Below are 17,689 nucleotides of genomic sequence, written 5' to 3' on the forward strand. Positions count from 1 at the left end.
CCTTGTTTACCAAGAATCTATCCACCTCTGCCTTAAAAATATTCAAAGAATATGGACACGGGTTCAAATCCCACCACAGCGGCTAGTGGAATTTAATTTGATTAACAAATCATAAATCTGGAATTGAAAGCAATTTGTGTGGGAGAAACCGGTAGCCAAATCTGTGTACAACTTAACTAAGGACAGAAGCAGTCACTGATACCCTGGGTTTAGCAAGGTGGCTTGGAAAATGTCTTAATTTGTGTGTTTCATTACTTAACATTATCAGAGATGGTGAGGTCCACAATAGAGCTATGGAGTGTGTAACTGATAATGGTCAAATGATTGGCATGGTTTTAGTAGTAAATCAGCAGAGAACAAGCTTGTCCAACCTTATCACTTCGGTGGGGTGGGGGGCACATTTTTTTTTCTCAAGGCCAATAAGCAAGATAAATTTTGGCACAAAATTAAACATGAATTTCAAAAAAAAAAATCGAGGTGTGGAGAAAAGAAACAATTTGCTGAGCAAAAATAAAGCAATGTCAAAGCAATGAATTGATAATTTAAAAAGTGGAATTAATAAAGATCACCATTATTGTGAGAAGGACAGAGTCTGTTTGGCTTGCTCGTTCCCAATCTCTTGATGATCGCTCCCTCACTCACTCTGTAACTGGATGTGATTTGGTGTGAGAGGGTGAGTGGGAATCTTAAGACTGCGAGTGAGCCAGAGAGAGAGACAGTCCCACACTCATTCGCTCTTTCTCTCCCTCTCCTGCCCTCACTCAGTCAATCGCTCACTCACTTTTTCTCTCCCACGTTCACTCATTCTCTCTCTCTCTCTCTCTCCCTCCCACCTTTATTCTCACACTCGCTCTCCCGCGCTGCCATCCCTCCTAAGCTCCGGACAGTGAGTTTCTTCACACTTACCATGAGCCCACCCGCCCGCATCATTGCTTCCAGCCTTTTCTGGCCCAGCAGCCAGCCGCCTCCCCCACGTGTGCAACTGTGGGAGAGAAATGGCCTGTGATTGGAGGAACAGTTTCTTTCAGAATCTTCCACTTCATTTAGGGCATTTTGAAAATTACCTCTGCGGGTGCCACATTGGGAGGCTTTGTGGGCCTTGCATTGGACAAGACTGGCATAGAACCATTTATGTGGGCTTGTAGGCTTGTATAAACCAATGGGAAAGTCAAGAGGGATAGTGGTCTTCCCTGTTTTTGGGAGAGTCATTATGGCACGGAAGGGAGCCATTTGGCCCATTGAGTCCATAGACCTGGGCACGGGTTAGAAATGGCATACCCAAGGTGCACACAGCCAGATATGATCTAAACCTATCTGTCCTTAGTTAAGTTGTACACAGATTATGGCTACCAGTTTCTCCCACACAAGTTGCTTTCAATTCCAGATTTATGATTTATTTATCAAATTAAATTCCACTAGCCGCTGTGGTGGGATTTGAACCCGTGTCCATATCCTTTGAATATTTTTAAGGCAGAGGTGGATAGATTCTCGGTAAGCAAGGGGGTGATAGGTTATCGGCAGTAGGTGGGGTACAGATTTCAGGTTACTATCAGATCAGCCATGATCCTATTAAATGGCGGAGCAGGCTGAAGGGGCTGAATAGCCTGCTCCTCCTTGTTTGTATGTTTGTGTACAGTCACGTGCTCTCTGGTGCAGGCCCACCCTTGGCAGGGCCTATTGCCTAGGTAGGGCAAAGGTTGGGCACTCATGACTCCAGATCTAAAACCAAAATTGTAATTGGCTGTTGGACCTACTGTCTAAACACATGGGCTTTCCTTTGATCTCCTACTCTTCTCCATTTCAAGTCTTTTAACAAGTTGATTGTGATAAATGTTGATGAGTTTTCCCACTACAGAGTGGCACTAAAGTGCAGTTTGTAAGTCATGCAAGTTGGGATGAAATTCCTTCTTCTGTTTACCAGAACAACTAAAAATGCACACCTCCTGGTAGAAAACAGTAAGTTTCCGTCAATTTTAATTTCATTTTTCATCCCCAACGGTAGGAACTGAATAATGCTAGTGGTCGCTATTTCATCACAAACAAAGACAACTACACAGAACTGATTATTGAGAACCTGCACATCCAAAATGATCCAGGCGAATACTTGTGCAATGCTTCAAATTACCTTGGACACAACTCTTTTATCACTATCCTGCGTGTCCGTAGCCACCTGGCACCTCTCTGGCCCTTCCTAGGGGTTGTGGCAGAAATCTTAATTCTGGTCATCATCATTGTCGTATATGAGAAGCGAAAGAGACCAGATGAGGTCCCTGATGGTAAGTCCCTTTCTTCAAATAATGTTTTGTTTTATTGCTGCATACTTAACCCATTTGATACTAACATATTAATCTAGTTACTTGTGTTCTAAATACTGATCTTAGCAGTGTATAGTATTAAATGGGTTAATTCGGGGAGAATGAAACATTCATATCCTGTTTGCAAGTTTAAAAGATTATTTGTTTCTATAATATAGTTATTTTTTCAATGCCACAGGGTAATTGTTTCCCCTTTTTATATTTGACCCAAAGTCTATCTGTTTGAATTTGGGTCATTTACTAACCAGTAATTTAGATTTTCGAAATGGAACAAAATGGTCACCACTACTTTTCCAAACCTTTTCTCTCAATGCTGATCTATGGTTTTTAAGGGAACTTCTTTGTATTGTCATGATAAATCTGTATATATGAATGAATCATCAGTCATATTCCATTGTGAAATATTGCAATCTGGTGTACTTTTGAAAATTAAACAGCCTGATCACCGCAGAGTCGATCTCTGCTGGTTTAATGTACACGATCCAAGTGTTTCAAAGGGCGGTTTTCAAGGATGCTTTGAAGATATGGTCATGTTAGTTGGTATTTGATTTTTTTTCCCTCTAAATTTAAACTTACTCTTTAAGACGCATTTCATCCTCTGCCTCTCATGCCTTCTCCCTCCTTCTGTTCGATAACGTTCCTGCGAAGCGCCTTGGGATGCTTTTCTATGTTAAAGGCACTATATAAATGAGTTGTTGCTGTGTCTGACTCATCCGTACCCTTCTGCTGAAACTCTCTTGTTCCCCCCTTTTGTAGGTATAAATATCTGTGACTGTTACATTGTATTTCAGATGCACACGATGATGAAAGCAAAAATTAAAACTTTCATTGAGGCAAATTCAATTGATTACTACATTTCATGGAGCATTCACATTATTGGCTATCGTATTAGTTATTGATACTGTAGATCACGATGAGAATATCAAATGATTATAGTCGTGCCTTTGAGTGTTGCACCTTTAAATCCAGATTGATTGTTGCATCTGGGTAATGCTGGGTTATTTGACAATATTTTGCAGAAAACAGGCAGCATTACATCTAAATTTCATTGTGTGCTTTATTGGTCATGCTTTTGTTCAGTCATGTGGACAGTTTGGAATGTGACATTTAAGGGAATGTTGTCACTTTGAATCCCTTGCTTTGCTCCTGTCAGCACAGAGCATTGGTCTTATGTCTTTACACCATTTTGGATGCGTCTCCAAGAAGAAAGAATGTCAAAAAATAAAGGATAAATAAGGAAAACGATGTAAAAAGGCTGAAGAGGCCAGCTACAAATGGGCAGTGCAAGGATATATGTGGGAAAAAATTTAAATTGAGACAAATGAATCGAAAGGAAAAGACTGATAAAATTACTCGTGTAACTGAGAATTGAAGCTGATAAAGTACATATTTTAGTAATGTGCTGTATCTGGAGTGTTTTCTTTCTCTTGTTAGCTGCTTGCTTAAAGCAACCGAACCTAAATTGCGTCAAACGTCGATCTCTTGGGAAGCTTGTTAATCCTTTTGAAGCAAATACTATCCATCAGAATTTGGATCCAGCTTTTGTATAAACAAGAGGGTTAATACAAAGGTGTAGAAATCTTGTCTAGGATAATTTGGAGTACTCTTAATTTTGACTGATCTTGTATGTCTGGATTCAATTGTTCATTTTTTTTTCTGTTGCTTAACGGTTGATGCAATATAAAGCCTTGAATCTTGACAGGATCTTGCTGGTGGTAATACATAACCTCTTAAATTTTAGAGAAAGATGTAGCTGGGCATATTTTGCAGTGTGTTGGGTAAAATTGTTACCATGCATACACTTAATTAGACCAAGGATATGCAACTTGTGTAACCTTAATATTAATAGTTGGTCATTTTTGAGATTGTGGTGAAACTTCTTGTAGTAATAAAAAAAAGCCTCAAAAAACAAAGTAATATTAATTGACCTTAAAAAACGAAAGAACCAAGTGTTATACCTCTGTCTTAAGGACACATGGTTTGGTTTTGACAATTTGTAAGTAGAGGAAATTAGCGGCAGGTTTGGAAAAGGATCGAGCAGCAAAAATGTTTGTGGTCGGAGAAGACCAGTGGGCTCAAGCTGAGAGCTGTATCCAGTCGTAGAAGGTTTTGAAAGAAAGGTGGAAATAAAGGCAGTGACTTGGGAATGGATGATGCTTCCTGAAGCAAAATGGTATTGAATTTTACATGCTCCATTTACTAAGATAACTTCTGAATGAGAAATGTTCTAGTCCTCAGACATGTCCACTCTATTATCTTCTAGGGATAAAACTATTACTGCTCTTGTGAATCTATCCTGAGGATAGTCTGAGTTTTGACATTGAAAGTTCAACTGAAGCTTGTTGAATGATCAATGAACTGCTGTACTCTACCTATATTAGAAGCCCTTCCAACTTTTTGAAACTGGTGATTTACAGTGAAAGATTTTGCATGTTGTGACCTGAAAATCCAGATTTACTGCATGTGGAAAAGTTTATACACTACAGATGGAACATCTTGTACGAAATCTAATAGTGATAGTCTTGATTCCATTGTGCAGCGTTGTTCAGGAACTCTTAGGTTTCAAACCTGTTTTCTAAACATCCGTTATATGGTGATTTTTTTTTGCTTTGGAGGTTATGCTTGGCTATGAGGTTAAACACTCACTTTCTCCAGTCAGAAAAAGGGTGTAATCCTTCTTTATGTCAACCAGCTTATTTTCTAAATTTGCACGAGTTTGTTTCTAATTTTTCTGTTGAATTGCATTTCTCAGCTATTGAGGACTCGAGTGGATCAGTTGTTAGATTCGAAATGTCTCCTTTCAAGCCTCTGCTTCTTGCAGAAAATGCTTAAACTGTTATTTGGGTCAGAGAGCTGATCAACCTTTATACAACAGATCCATTCCCTCCTGGTGAAACTCTTTGCAAAAAAAATAGGTGCATCATTCAATTGATGGCATAGCAGCATTTTTTTTTTGTTGCAATAGTTACAATGCATCGATCAAAAATTGTTCAAGTATAAATAGCTGGGTTAACGCAATCAGATCTTGAAATGCAGTATTCATTGGTGATTAGTTTGCCCATTTTAGCTGTGCCAATTTTTCAATAGCTATATAGCATTCAATAGCATTCAATAGTTATATAGCATGCTATACCTAGAATTTAAATTTCTATTACAGGTGATGATTGTACATGCACAAAATATGTTGCTTTTAGTTAGAGGAAATATGATAGAAATATTAACCTGATTTGTGGAGGCAAAAATTAATATTCAACAATTGGTTTAATCTGTATATATAACAAGCCATTGACGTCAGTTTTCTTAGTTGCTATACCTTTGGTTGCTCATTTCTTTTCGAAATTTTCACTAATATAAAATGTGTTAGTTAGATATCTAAATGACACTTGCCATTTTCCAGCAGCTCTCTTGTTCCATTCAATATGAATTATTTAATGGAATGGCTTGACAGTATAGGATTTTGAAAGTGACATGTCCAAGTTTGGCAGGCCAGATCTGTCAGGATTTTTAAAAATTGTGCATAATTTTTCATTTGCATGATATCCAAGATAGGATGAATCATGAGGCCTGTTTTACACGATCTGCGGGAATTCTTATTGACCCTACATATGCGAACTACACGTTTTCACACATCTCGTTGATGACGTGTATGGCAGAGCTGTGGTGATTGGAAAAAAGTTGGCGATGCTATGTTGTTTTTGCCAAGATGTTTAAACAAGATAAGATTGTGCAAGAGATAACAAAACTATTTCCTCTAGTGGAGTCCAGAACAAGGGGCATAACCTTAAAATTAGAGCTAGGCTCTTTCCGAGGTGAAGACAGAAAGCACTTCGCCACACAAACAATAGTGGAAATCTGGAACCTTCTGGCTCAGGAAGTTGCTGACGCTGGGAGGGTCAGTTGAAAAATTTAAAACTGAGACCATTTAAAAAAAATTTTTGTCAGACAGGATATTAAGAATCACAATCAATAGGGTAAATGGGATTCAGTTGCAGATCGACCATGATCTAATGGAAGGGTAGCACAAGCTTGAGGGGCTGAATAGCCTGCTCCTGTCCCCATGTTCTGATTTATGGTATAGTCAGGATTTTCTTTGGAAAATGTAAGCTGTCAATCTCATGTCCTTGATTTTTTTTTTAAGACTGAATAAGGCAAATTTTCAATGAACACCTCAGAAACCTCCAGACTTCCTGCTGCCATTTCATGTGGACACTTTTAGATGGCCAACGTTAGCAGTTTTCTGGAGTAAGAAATTTAACTCAAATGGCCTTTAACATGGGTGCAAATTGCTCTCCTTGCCCGTGGAACAAAATTAAGTGTTGAGATCATGAAGGTTTGACATTTTGCTCCACACCATGCAGGCTTGGTGCATTTTAGATTATTGCAACAAAAGCAAACCAGGTTGGTGTGTGAATAGCACAATTGAAAGGGTCGGTCAAAGATTATGGAGCATGATGTTTAGAAGATTTACTGGTACCGTTATTTTGAATTTATTTTAGTTATATGTATCATGAGTTGGAATATGATCTGATAGCAATTAATTTTCGCTTTTTTCTGAAGTTTGTTTATTTATTTATTTCATTTTTTTTCAGCAGAAGTGACACCAACTTTTTCTGTTGTTGCATATAGTAAATCTAGACCAGATTATTTTCCGAAATACGTTCCTTTCTCTCCCAGAATTTTCACAGTGACCCTATCAATCTGGTTGTAGCAGAGCTGCATTTAAAGGAAAATGAATTACTATCGAAGTGCCACACATCCTGGTAACTCTTGATTTAACGTGTGGAAAAAGTAACATTCCTGCTTATTCAGAAATCCTTGCATGGTGCAGTGTGACCCACCTAGGATAATAAATTTGGAAAAGCCATGTAGTAGATTCATTTCAGACACCAGAAAACAGGATAAATGAAATTTTTTTTTTAACAAGTTATTAAGAAAAAGTGCCTCCCATTATAGCACTTCATTAAACAATTTGAGCAAGAAATGCAATTTGTCAAAGTAATCACAAGAGAATAGCTTTGAAGAAAAATTATTCCATTTCAAAAAGGATCCATTTTTAGCAATATTTAATTTAATCTCGTGTAATTGTATATTTTTACGGTAGACTTTTGTAACGTTTAGAGTTTGTTTTGGAGGAACATTTTTTTTTCAGTTAATGCTTTAGAACCCATATCACAAAGTGCCTTCTTTTGTCTTGTAGCATAATCCATAAAACAGTAATTGTGAGGACTGCAGACTCACCATTACCAAGAGCACAGCGTATTACGCTGATGCGGCACCTGAATTTAGAATAAGCCCAATTTTCCCTCTGACCCAGAAAAGAGAAACTAAAGCCTGCATAAGTATGATTTTTTTTAAGCTATTTGGATAGAGCCTGGATGCTGTCAACCTCAAGCTCAAAAATGAGGTTGCTTTGCTAACTGCAGTTTGTTAAAACAAGATAAACCATTTCCAGAGCAACTTCAAGACCGTTTCCTTTCAGTCACGCCACTTAGTTATTTCAAGTTAACTAACTGGGGAGGAGCCCAGATTTAATCACACTAAGATGTTATTTTGGATAGTTTTTAAACTTCAAGTTTTCCTCTATTCAAATATAACTTGGTGGTTACCCCTGCATACAGAGGTGTTGCCTGATTCAGCTTATTAAAGGTACTACATCTTCTTTGGGCTGTAGTGGGATGCAAACCTGAGCAGTAAACCTTCTTTTCACCATTCAATGTAAAACTTTACACAATTGATTATGGTTTTTAAAAATTGCCAATATTCCATGTTGAGCATTAAAACAAAAATTGGGAAATCTGTAGAGTACCTTGAATTTTATTTGCAATATTCACAATAAAATTTCATCGAGGTACCTTTATTTTGTTAGAGTTGCTGCAGTGCATCTCAAGCGGTTCAGAGCACATTAATTTAATTGCAGAATTTTTAAATTCTGTGCAACTCTGTAGAATCGTACTTGAATATCCATCCAGCATGCTATTTCGCAACTACAGCTGAATTGTTAGCTCTTGACTCCTTCAAGTCAAGAGTAATAATGCCAGCAATTGAGTTCTGACAAAAGGTCATCGACCCAAAATGTTATCTCTCTCCACAGATGCTGTCTGACCTGAGTATTTCCAGCATTTTTTGTTTTAATTTCCGATTTCCCATCATCCACAGTATTTTGCTTTGGTATAAGAGTAATAATGCTGTAGATATTCAGCAAAAGCAAAATACTGCAAACCTGTAACAAAAACAGCAAATGCTGTGAAATACTCAACAGGTCGGGCAGCAGCTGTGCAGAGAGAAACAGGGATAACATTTCGGGGTCTGTGTCCTTTCAGAATTCTTTCTGACGAAACGTTAACTCTGCTTCTCTCTCCACGGATGTTGCAAGACCTGCTGAGTATTACCAGCATTTTTCTGTTCTTACTGCAGGTACTCGGGATGGTTTAATGTTTTTCAAAATCGATTTGAGACACAACAAATCCATAATGATTACTTTTTCCAAAATTGACGACCCATAAATTATTTCCACTTGATGAGCTTCTGTAAATTTATTTATTTTTTTTGGTTTTTGAGGTGCATTGTTTTTGGAAGTTGAGGGGAAAAGTTTTTTTTAAGTTTATGGATAGCTTCAAATACACAGCATTATTTAGGGGCTATACCCAATAAGAGTTTATTGAAGAATTCGCATTTTATATATTCTATTTAGCCAGGACAGGCACACTCAATTAAACCTTTTTTTTTTGAACAGATGCCACCAGATCACCTCATTCAAGTGAATACTAAAAATGGAAGTTGTGGATTTGAAACATGCACAACAAATAAGCCTGTGTAGGTATATGTATTGTAGAAAGTAAGGCTAGAAAAATAAACATGCACACCCCCTTTTAAGAGAACCCTCCTTGACAAGATACAGGCTCTATCCAATATTTTAAGTGCTCCAAATTATACAGTAATATCATTCAGATGTACAGGCCATTTTCAGCAAGGTCAGAAGATCTCCACAAAGACCCCTTCAAACTAACATGCTAGGTTAGAACTATGGTTTATATTGATATTTGTCGGTTATTGTGACTTCTTTTCTTTCCCTCTCAATTGCATCATACCCTAAAACTGGTGGTAAGTGAGAGAATTGCATGTTCGAGTTTGTTTTTCTCAGCTTCAAGTCTGAAGTGCATCAGTTCATGATGTTGAAACTTTTTTCCAAGTCCTCATCCACGTTCGCAACTTTTTTTCGTATCTTCCATTCAGTTTTTCCTGCTGCCCTTTTCTGGATTTGTAGTTCTGTTTTGTTTTTAAAATCTGCGTTTGAGTTTTTGGGTTTAGTCTGTTCTGTTTCTGTACTGGGGATGTTACAGGAGTTGGCCAGAACTCACGGCCAGCAAGCTCAGATTCTCTTTAGGTTTGAACTAGCTGCCCTTTCTGGAGCTATATGACTTATGATGAGGACCCTTGCCACATCACAATCTGTATCAGGGTTATTGATGGACTCGCATGTCCCATGGCAGATGGTTAATATAAATACTGAACTGGTATCAACATAAACAGCAATGATATGGGGGAGCGATCTGGAACCATTTTAGCCAGTGCAGTATTGAACTAAAAAAAATTTTTTTTTTTTTTTTTCTTTTCTGCATCGAACTTGGCCTTCCCACAGCTTGTAATTCTCATTAGATCCTAGATCCTAATTTTCAGAATTGCCCTATACCCTAAAATGATTTCTTCCTGATGCAGGCATATCTCTGTGGAAGATGCTTCATGCATGCGTGCATGTGTATTTTTTATAGGGATGGGAAGAATGATGACATCTCTGTGCTCAAAATTGTAACTTGAAAGTTGAGATGTCTGTTGGCTTCCTACTAAATATGACAAGGTTCCTTTATGGAAACAGGTTTTCTGTATGTCAATCTTGCTTGTCACTTAAAATAGTTCTCTTTTAATGAAACTAACCTCTGCGAACATATTAAATTTGCATTTGCTGTTGAAGTCGAGTTATTAAAAAAAGTCCTAAAATTATATATTTTTTCAGTCACAGCAGGAATCCTTAACTTATTAGAAATGCAGGATTTTAGGATTTAGTGAAAGTGTAGTGTGCAAACATTTTTAGTTAATGTGTTTGGGGTCTGTGTGTTTTACCATTCAAGTACAGTTGCACTTGCTGGAGATGGGGATAATATTTTGGATTAAGTTGGATAGATGTAAGTTTACATACCTTAATATAGTGTCCATGCAAATATTTAATTTTTAATGGAATATCTCAGATGAACTTACCTCTGCCACAGGACAGTCTGATCATATATCAGCTGAAAGTGCAGAAGGTTCCCTATTGAAAATTAGTTTTGAGAGCTGGCTGCATTTCACTTGAACAATATTCATTAAAGGTATATTAAGCTTCCTTTTAAGATCAGTCTGCAACTTTGCATTTGTTGCGAGCTTAGATTGGTTGCAGTTTTTGTACCAGTCCTGAGTGTGAAGTAGGAGTAGACAAATTAAGCATGGTCTTTGCTCCTTGTGAATTTTGTTTGGCTCCTGAGTTAAAGGAATGTACTGTTCGTCTCGACTCCCTCCCCCAGGGCTGGAATTAGGTGTGCTTAAATTCTACATCAGAATTTGAAACAACCAAAAATCAGTGAAATTGTACCAGTTTTCCCAAGTGATACAAGCTGCTTTTTAATTTGCCATGGAAGTCCTCTGATACAGAAAATTGCCTGGTCCTATCAAGAGTCATATAGTTCATTGTTAACTTAGAATCTACTTAAGCAAACTCTGGGGTTAAGCAACAGGTGGTAGAGGGGAGAAACTCTAACCATATACTTTCTGTGTACTTGTTTCAATTCCTGATGCGTCTCTCTTGATATACATAAACTGTATATAATTTCACTATTTTCTGCAACACTGACGTCTGGTTGTCTGACTGGTTGTAGTTTTCTTCGTACACTGTTTTACAAATGTGTCCTTGCCAGTGACTGAGACCTGTGGCCACTGGTGTGTTGCTGGTGTTTTGCGGCTGTAAGCTGTTGGTTTGTGGTTTGACTTTTTTTGGTCTTCCCAGTCACTTGTGCGCTGGCGGTGGCTTCTCTCCGTGCCTCAAGGTACAGACGGAGTAATGGCACTTTCGGAGCCCTGGAAATGTTGCCATTACTCCTGGTGCGTGCTGTCAGGTGGCTGCGTTGCGATAAATCTCCATACTTGCTTCATGTATACCAGACACCTTGTGGAATCCTGCTTAACCTAGTGGACATAATACAGGGCTTGTCCAAAAAAAAAATGTAGGTCTTTGTTGCCTAACCAGTCAATGTCACATAGTTTCTTGAGTTAAAATAAATTTGGGCTACTCATTAGCAATGGCCCATTAGCAATGTCCCTTTATTAAATGAAGGTCAGACATTTGACAAAAGAAACCTCTTTGCCACTCCCACTTCACCTTGCACTGATCAGTTATTAAAGCCAGAGATTTTAAAGGATAACACAGAATTCCCTCTCTTTCCTAAGTGAGCTTGAATACATACAAGGCCATATTTTGAAAGAACAAGCTTGCTCCCAACATATAGTTACATAAGCAAATTAGAAAAATAAAGACATCTAGAAATCATGCATCCTTTCATTGCCAATTTGTAAAAATAGAGATGAAATCTGGTGCAGATTTGAAGAAAAACCCCTAATACCAAACTACCAGCCACTCTTTTTTTAAAAAAATCAATAGAAATTGGCCAAGTAATGCAGTATGTTCATAAACCCAATCCTAGGTTGTTGAATTGCCGCCTTTTTCTAATTTGTCTCATGACTTTAAACATCAGAGCATACACATGCAGTTGTAACAATGCATGCTTAAGTCTTTATTGAGGCACCATGCCACATGATCCAGTATGTGTGTTCAAGTCTTTATTGCAATATCATACCTCTCAATCCAGAGTGTGTTCAGGTGCACCACTTCTTGATTCCAGTATGAATATAACATCTAGTGGCTCACATGCACATTTCTTACACTAATTCCAACTTTGATCTCTACCTTTATTACATACTACCACTAAATCAGTGCATCAAAGATATATACAAGTGACTTTAACAACATGGAACCAAAAAAATGCACTAAACTTTTCTCAATCCCTTCTAAGCATTCTGATACCATGGCTACATTGCCCTCTCAAAACATTTCCCATCATTTTATTACCATAAACACAAGTGTCCAAATTAATGTATTCCCGCCCTTTACCGACATGGATGACCATTTCATCAGCCCCTTATCTGAGTGAACATTCTCGTCTTCAGCCTGCTTATACACAATGCGTGTCTCACTCAGCAGGAAGCTGTTTAACTTAGTGTGCCGATCCCACAGATAGTCCAGGACATCGAAGTGCGTTGGTAGTGAGCCCACGTTCCCACATAGGGTATGTTTCCAACCCTTTTTTATTGCCTTAACACAATAGAGTATAATTTTAAATGATCTTTAGATTAAATATATTCCTCAGTTCTATATGTATACTTGACTGCCCCTTTGTCCTATATCTGTTAGGACAGTTTTGTAGAATTATTGCTACAAAACATGTCTCTTGCTTGGACATGTGCAGTCCATCCATTCCAGTCCTTTTTCTTACAGACTACATTTGAATAATGCTGCAAACAGCTGTAGGTACTTTAGACAATGAATCTCCTTTAGCTATATATGCATCAGGCTAGTTTTTCCTTTAGTCATTAAGTATAAATTTGAGGCTATTTTTAGTCTAGTGGCAACCAGGTACCAAGTCTTGATTTGATCTCATTGCAAAACCCTTGCTCTGTCTCTCATCCTTCGATTAAAACACATCCTTGTTCAGGTCAACAAAAACTAGAAAAACAAACCATTGAACAGGATTTCACAATCAGATGTTGGTTTACGTCTTCTCATTGGTCTATGAGAGTGAACCACTGGAACTTGGGGACAAGATGAACATGAAACTTACACAATCTGTCCACTATAGTTGCAGTATTTCATGACAAGCCTCAAAATGTTAACCAACCATGTAATAACATTTTTTGCCATTTGAATGTAATGATTTAGAGACTAACTCCATGAACAATTACATCGTTGAAGTTTATCTGTGAGCTGACAAAGTCAAGCCAAGTGGTTTAGCACATTTACAATTAGGTTTTGTATTAATCTCTTGTGTCTTTTCTCTTTATCTTGTTTTTTGCTCCCCTTTCCCCTCCATGATCTGACTATCCAACTGAGGCAGATGACGAACCAGTTTCTGGACCAATGTGAGTACGGCTTTATTACATAAATTATTTCAATTTTGTACTCTTCAAGTGACATGTTGGTTTCGAGCACAACCTGCAATGAGCACTCTCAGGTCAGGTTTAGCATGAGTTCGATGATGGATAAATCTTCCTCTACCTCATGTCAACAATGCACCTCGGCTTTCACCAAGTGAAGATACTAGTTCGGTGCCAAATTGGAGGCAGGGCCTGTGCCCATTAGGTACTGAATTTGCTCAACCTGATTTCCCAAAGAATGGCGAGAGGTTAATTTCTCCATCAGTCTGAACTGGATTTATATCCAAACTATGCTGTTGAAAATTACGCAGTGTTTTTAATGCTTTTCTTGCCGTCCATTGCTGTTGGAGTTTGTATAACATAGCCATATGAGGAGATATATGGCAAATAGAGATGATGTGATATGCTCATATATTCTTTGCCTCTAATGCAAGTTCAAGAATCAGGAAACATTAAAAAATACCTGCTTAGCATACTTTATTAGGCAAGTCAATGAGATTAAAAATCACAACTCCTTAGATTCGGTGTATGAGATATAATTATACTCAGAACATTTGAGGACCCCTTCATAAGATCATAAGCCTGTCCTCTTGACTGTTTGCCAGCCTCAGCAAGACTTGATCAAAGGTTCCCAGGAGTGTAGTATTTTTCTAGATTTCATATGGGCAATCAAATATAGATACCATATATCTCAAGTTCTGTGTCTATGTTGTTTATACAGCTGCAACTGTTGAGGATTAGTTAACTGTTACTGTTTGTCATGCATGCCTTTGATGTTTTAGCTCTTTTCATCTTCATTGCAATATAATTAATTTACATTAGAGTTCCTTCAGCAATGATATTCCTTTCTGGTATTCACACAACCACACATTGTCCTCCCTCCCCAACCCTGTGCTAAAAGCCTGGCTGGTACATCTTTGTGTGTTTTTTTTTTGCAGCGCGTTTTAACCAATGATCCTACAGTATTCTAGCTTAATATTACATTATTCTGTAAAATGTCAATTTGCTGCTTCTGCTAATATGTGTCTCTCCTTACACATATAGTTGCAGGACTTTTTTTTTCTAGTTGCTTAAAATAAATCAGCAAAGACACGGACAAAAGTTGCTTACCTGAATTGGTTTCGTGGGGAATAAAGGAACTGTTCCCTCTTACATCTTGAACAATGAAAGTACATTTAGAGCCTTGTCTGCCTGCACTTTGTCATGTCATACAGTGAGCAATTCTCTACGTTTGTACTGCATTCCATGGCCCACTGCCAAAAACTGACTATGTATTTGAAGCACTGATCTGGTCTAGTTGCTTCACACTGCATTTTTTTTTATGCCGTTGACTCCAGTCAACCTTCCTACTTTACAGTATTGGAAATTTGAATATTAGCATAGCTGTTATACAGTTGCAGCCAATCCGTCTATATTTAATATCATTTAAGATAAATTCTTTAATCCGTTATTAACCTGTAGGCTATCCTGGTCCACATTAAATTCTATTGGTGTTGTCTGATGTGCAACATTGACATATGCATAAATGTCAGCCACTGCCTTTTATATCTGGAATTCTAGAGAGTTGCACCGGTTGATCTTATTAGAAAGTTGTGAAATGTAGGATTAATGCAGGATGGTGTGATGTTAAACTGTAGAAGCAATGGCAGCAATGAATGTAGGTTCCTGATCTTGAGGAGCTTCAGCGGCAAGATGTGGAGCAGAGGCGTGCATTGAATTGATGGCAATCTGATGGGTGGAAGCAGCAGAGGAAAGGTTTCCCTTGGGCTATGGCAATCTGAGCAGCAGAGGCCTGGCTGCAGTTTTCCCACTACTTCAGTTGTGGGGAAAAGCCTTCCGAGGGGAGAAAATAAAAGCAAATCTTGCATAAATTATTACCATAAAATCCGCAGTACAAGATTCAGTAATTCCCAATCATTAATCATCTGAAATATTTGGATCTAAATAAGTTTGGATCTAAATAAATTCAGAGTGCTAGTTTTAAATGACCAGTTACTAAGATGTACGTTAATAGTATCTAGTAGCTTGTTGCAGTCCTGGTTTGCTTTACTTTGCTTAGAATGATAGTGGTTGCATTGCTGATTTGTACAAGTCCAATCATCCAGTCTCAGCAACTTTACCCTGCTCATCATGATACCCAACTGCGCTTGAGGCCGGGGGCCGGGGCCTTGCCCGGGGAGTGGGGGGAGGGTGGGGGGGCCGGGGCCTTGCCCGGGGAGTCGGGGGGGGGTGGGGGGGGGGGGTGCCTTGCCCCCGGGAGGCCGGTCTTTTTCAAAATGCACAAGACCATTTGTGAGTTTTAAACAGTGAACTTAAATGATTTGTTTGTTTTCAGATCTTAAGTTATGTTTAATATGCAAAGTTATATCGTCTCACATCAAGCATTGTAGTCTGCATTCAACATAATAAATACAATAGCCATTAACTTGCTGGATAATTTAATGTAATTTTTAACAGGAAAACCAATTCCACAAACAATCATAAGGATAAGAACTTGCGTCAGAGGAACACCAACTAAACCTTGGTTGTCAGGTAAGTTCTGTTTATCATTTGATTTTCCTTTTATAATTTTATACCTGGCATTATTGCACATTTATTGGGCTTAATATCAGATAGCAAACCGTCCACATTATCTTTGCTTTCCAGTCACTTAGAAAAGAATTGAATGTCTGGTTGCCAATTCTCAGTCAGTCCACTATTTGCAAACTCAAAAAAATGAGCCCTTTTGTCAAGTGTCAACCATTCTATTTTTTTAACCTGCTTGAACTAATGCAATATGCTACATGACTTTTAAACTTTTACTTTCTACGGTGTAGGAGTGTTTTACTGCTGAGGCAACAATGGGGACATGTGGACAATAAAAACAGCAAAAAAACAAATACTTAAGTATTCCCTAGCGGAAACGTTGGAATTACAACAGGCGTTTTGCTCCAGAAGTGACAGGATGAGATTTTCATAATCCGCCGGTTCCCCTATAATTTTAATTACATCACAAGCCCCAAGACAATAGATCTCTGATATTTCTCTTGGCCTTTTTCACAAGTGAAAGTCAAGAATACTGATTTCAACAATATAGTTTTCATTATTCTAACCTCCTGCATTCCACAGATAATGTTTTGTTCACAACACCATGTGTGAATTCAAAAGTTGTTATTGAGTCAAGACTTATTTGATCAAATGAACAAAGTTAAATGATTTGTTGAATGGCTGTCCTGTGTACCCATTACACTGAGAACTGTTTCCCAATCCCTAGTTCATTTGAGACTAGTTTCCAGGCAATTATTCTTTGAGTAACCTACTGACATCTTCATTATCAGTTCCGCTCAGCGAGATTTGAAAGAGCTGGGTCGTGACCTTTCCTGATTGTATTTTCTCCAATGTTGAGAGCCTCTCGTGTTCTTCTTGGTCAAAGCCTCAAGCAAAACATCAGTTTAGCCTGTGGTGACAGTTGTGGCACTGCAAATGTGTCCCCTTTGTTAAGTTGTGAGGTAGAGTTTGGTGAATTGAAGCCAGTGAGATCACCAGTTGGATCCGTGCAGAATGGTGCTGATGGGATGCGAATGTTGAAATTATCAGCAACGTGTTTGAGAGGCATCATCGTACAGCTGCTGTTTAAATTGAAGAATTTTCTTGATCAGAATGATCAAAGCAGAGCCCACTTTTTTTTTGGAAGGTTCAATGCAAATGTGAATGTCCATAGTTCTCACATTGCTAAATACGACAATCCAAAAAGGTAGGGAAGTCTGTGAAACACATAAATTGCCTCTCGGTGACTGTTTTCTGTGTTGCTTCTGAAATTGCTTTCTGATTTCAATTGCGGGGGAAGTGCAGCATCCTTAAAATCCATAGCTCATGACGCAGTGCAGGAGTAACAGAAGAACTGTTCTTGCAGCAATATTTATCCCTGTTTGTATCTTGGTAAATAGCTGCTTAATATAAATAAATAAATTGGCTTGTAATCCCTGCAGAAATCAGCAGTCCAGACGAACCTTTAACTGTCCATTACCGTGCCAATCCTAATCACTTGCCCTGTTTGCTGTAGCCCATTCCAGATGCGTTTCCAATGAGTTGTGATGTAAATGCACCACTGAAAAATTACAGATTCTGTTACTAATTTAAGTTTTGTCCCCAATATATCC

General features: G+C 38.2%; 1 protein-coding gene across 1 annotated transcript in view; it reads left to right on the top strand.

Moving 5' to 3' along the window:
* Positions 1–17,689, top strand: part of LOC144669943 (neuroplastin-like) — a 66,592-nt gene that overhangs the window by 47,680 nt on the left and 1,223 nt on the right. Inside the window, exons 7-9 of the mRNA XM_078532225.1 lie at positions 2,003–2,276; positions 13,511–13,535; positions 16,008–16,082. Coding sequence (XP_078388351.1) covers positions 2,003–2,276; positions 13,511–13,535; positions 16,008–16,068 — 360 coding nt within the window. The 3' untranslated portion in view covers positions 16,069–16,082. The remainder of the gene's footprint in view (positions 1–2,002; positions 2,277–13,510; positions 13,536–16,007; positions 16,083–17,689) is intronic.

The sequence above is a fragment of the Cetorhinus maximus genome, chromosome 30 (assembly GCF_964194155.1).
Source record: "Cetorhinus maximus chromosome 30, sCetMax3.hap1.1, whole genome shotgun sequence".
NCBI lineage: Eukaryota > Metazoa > Chordata > Chondrichthyes > Lamniformes > Cetorhinidae > Cetorhinus > Cetorhinus maximus.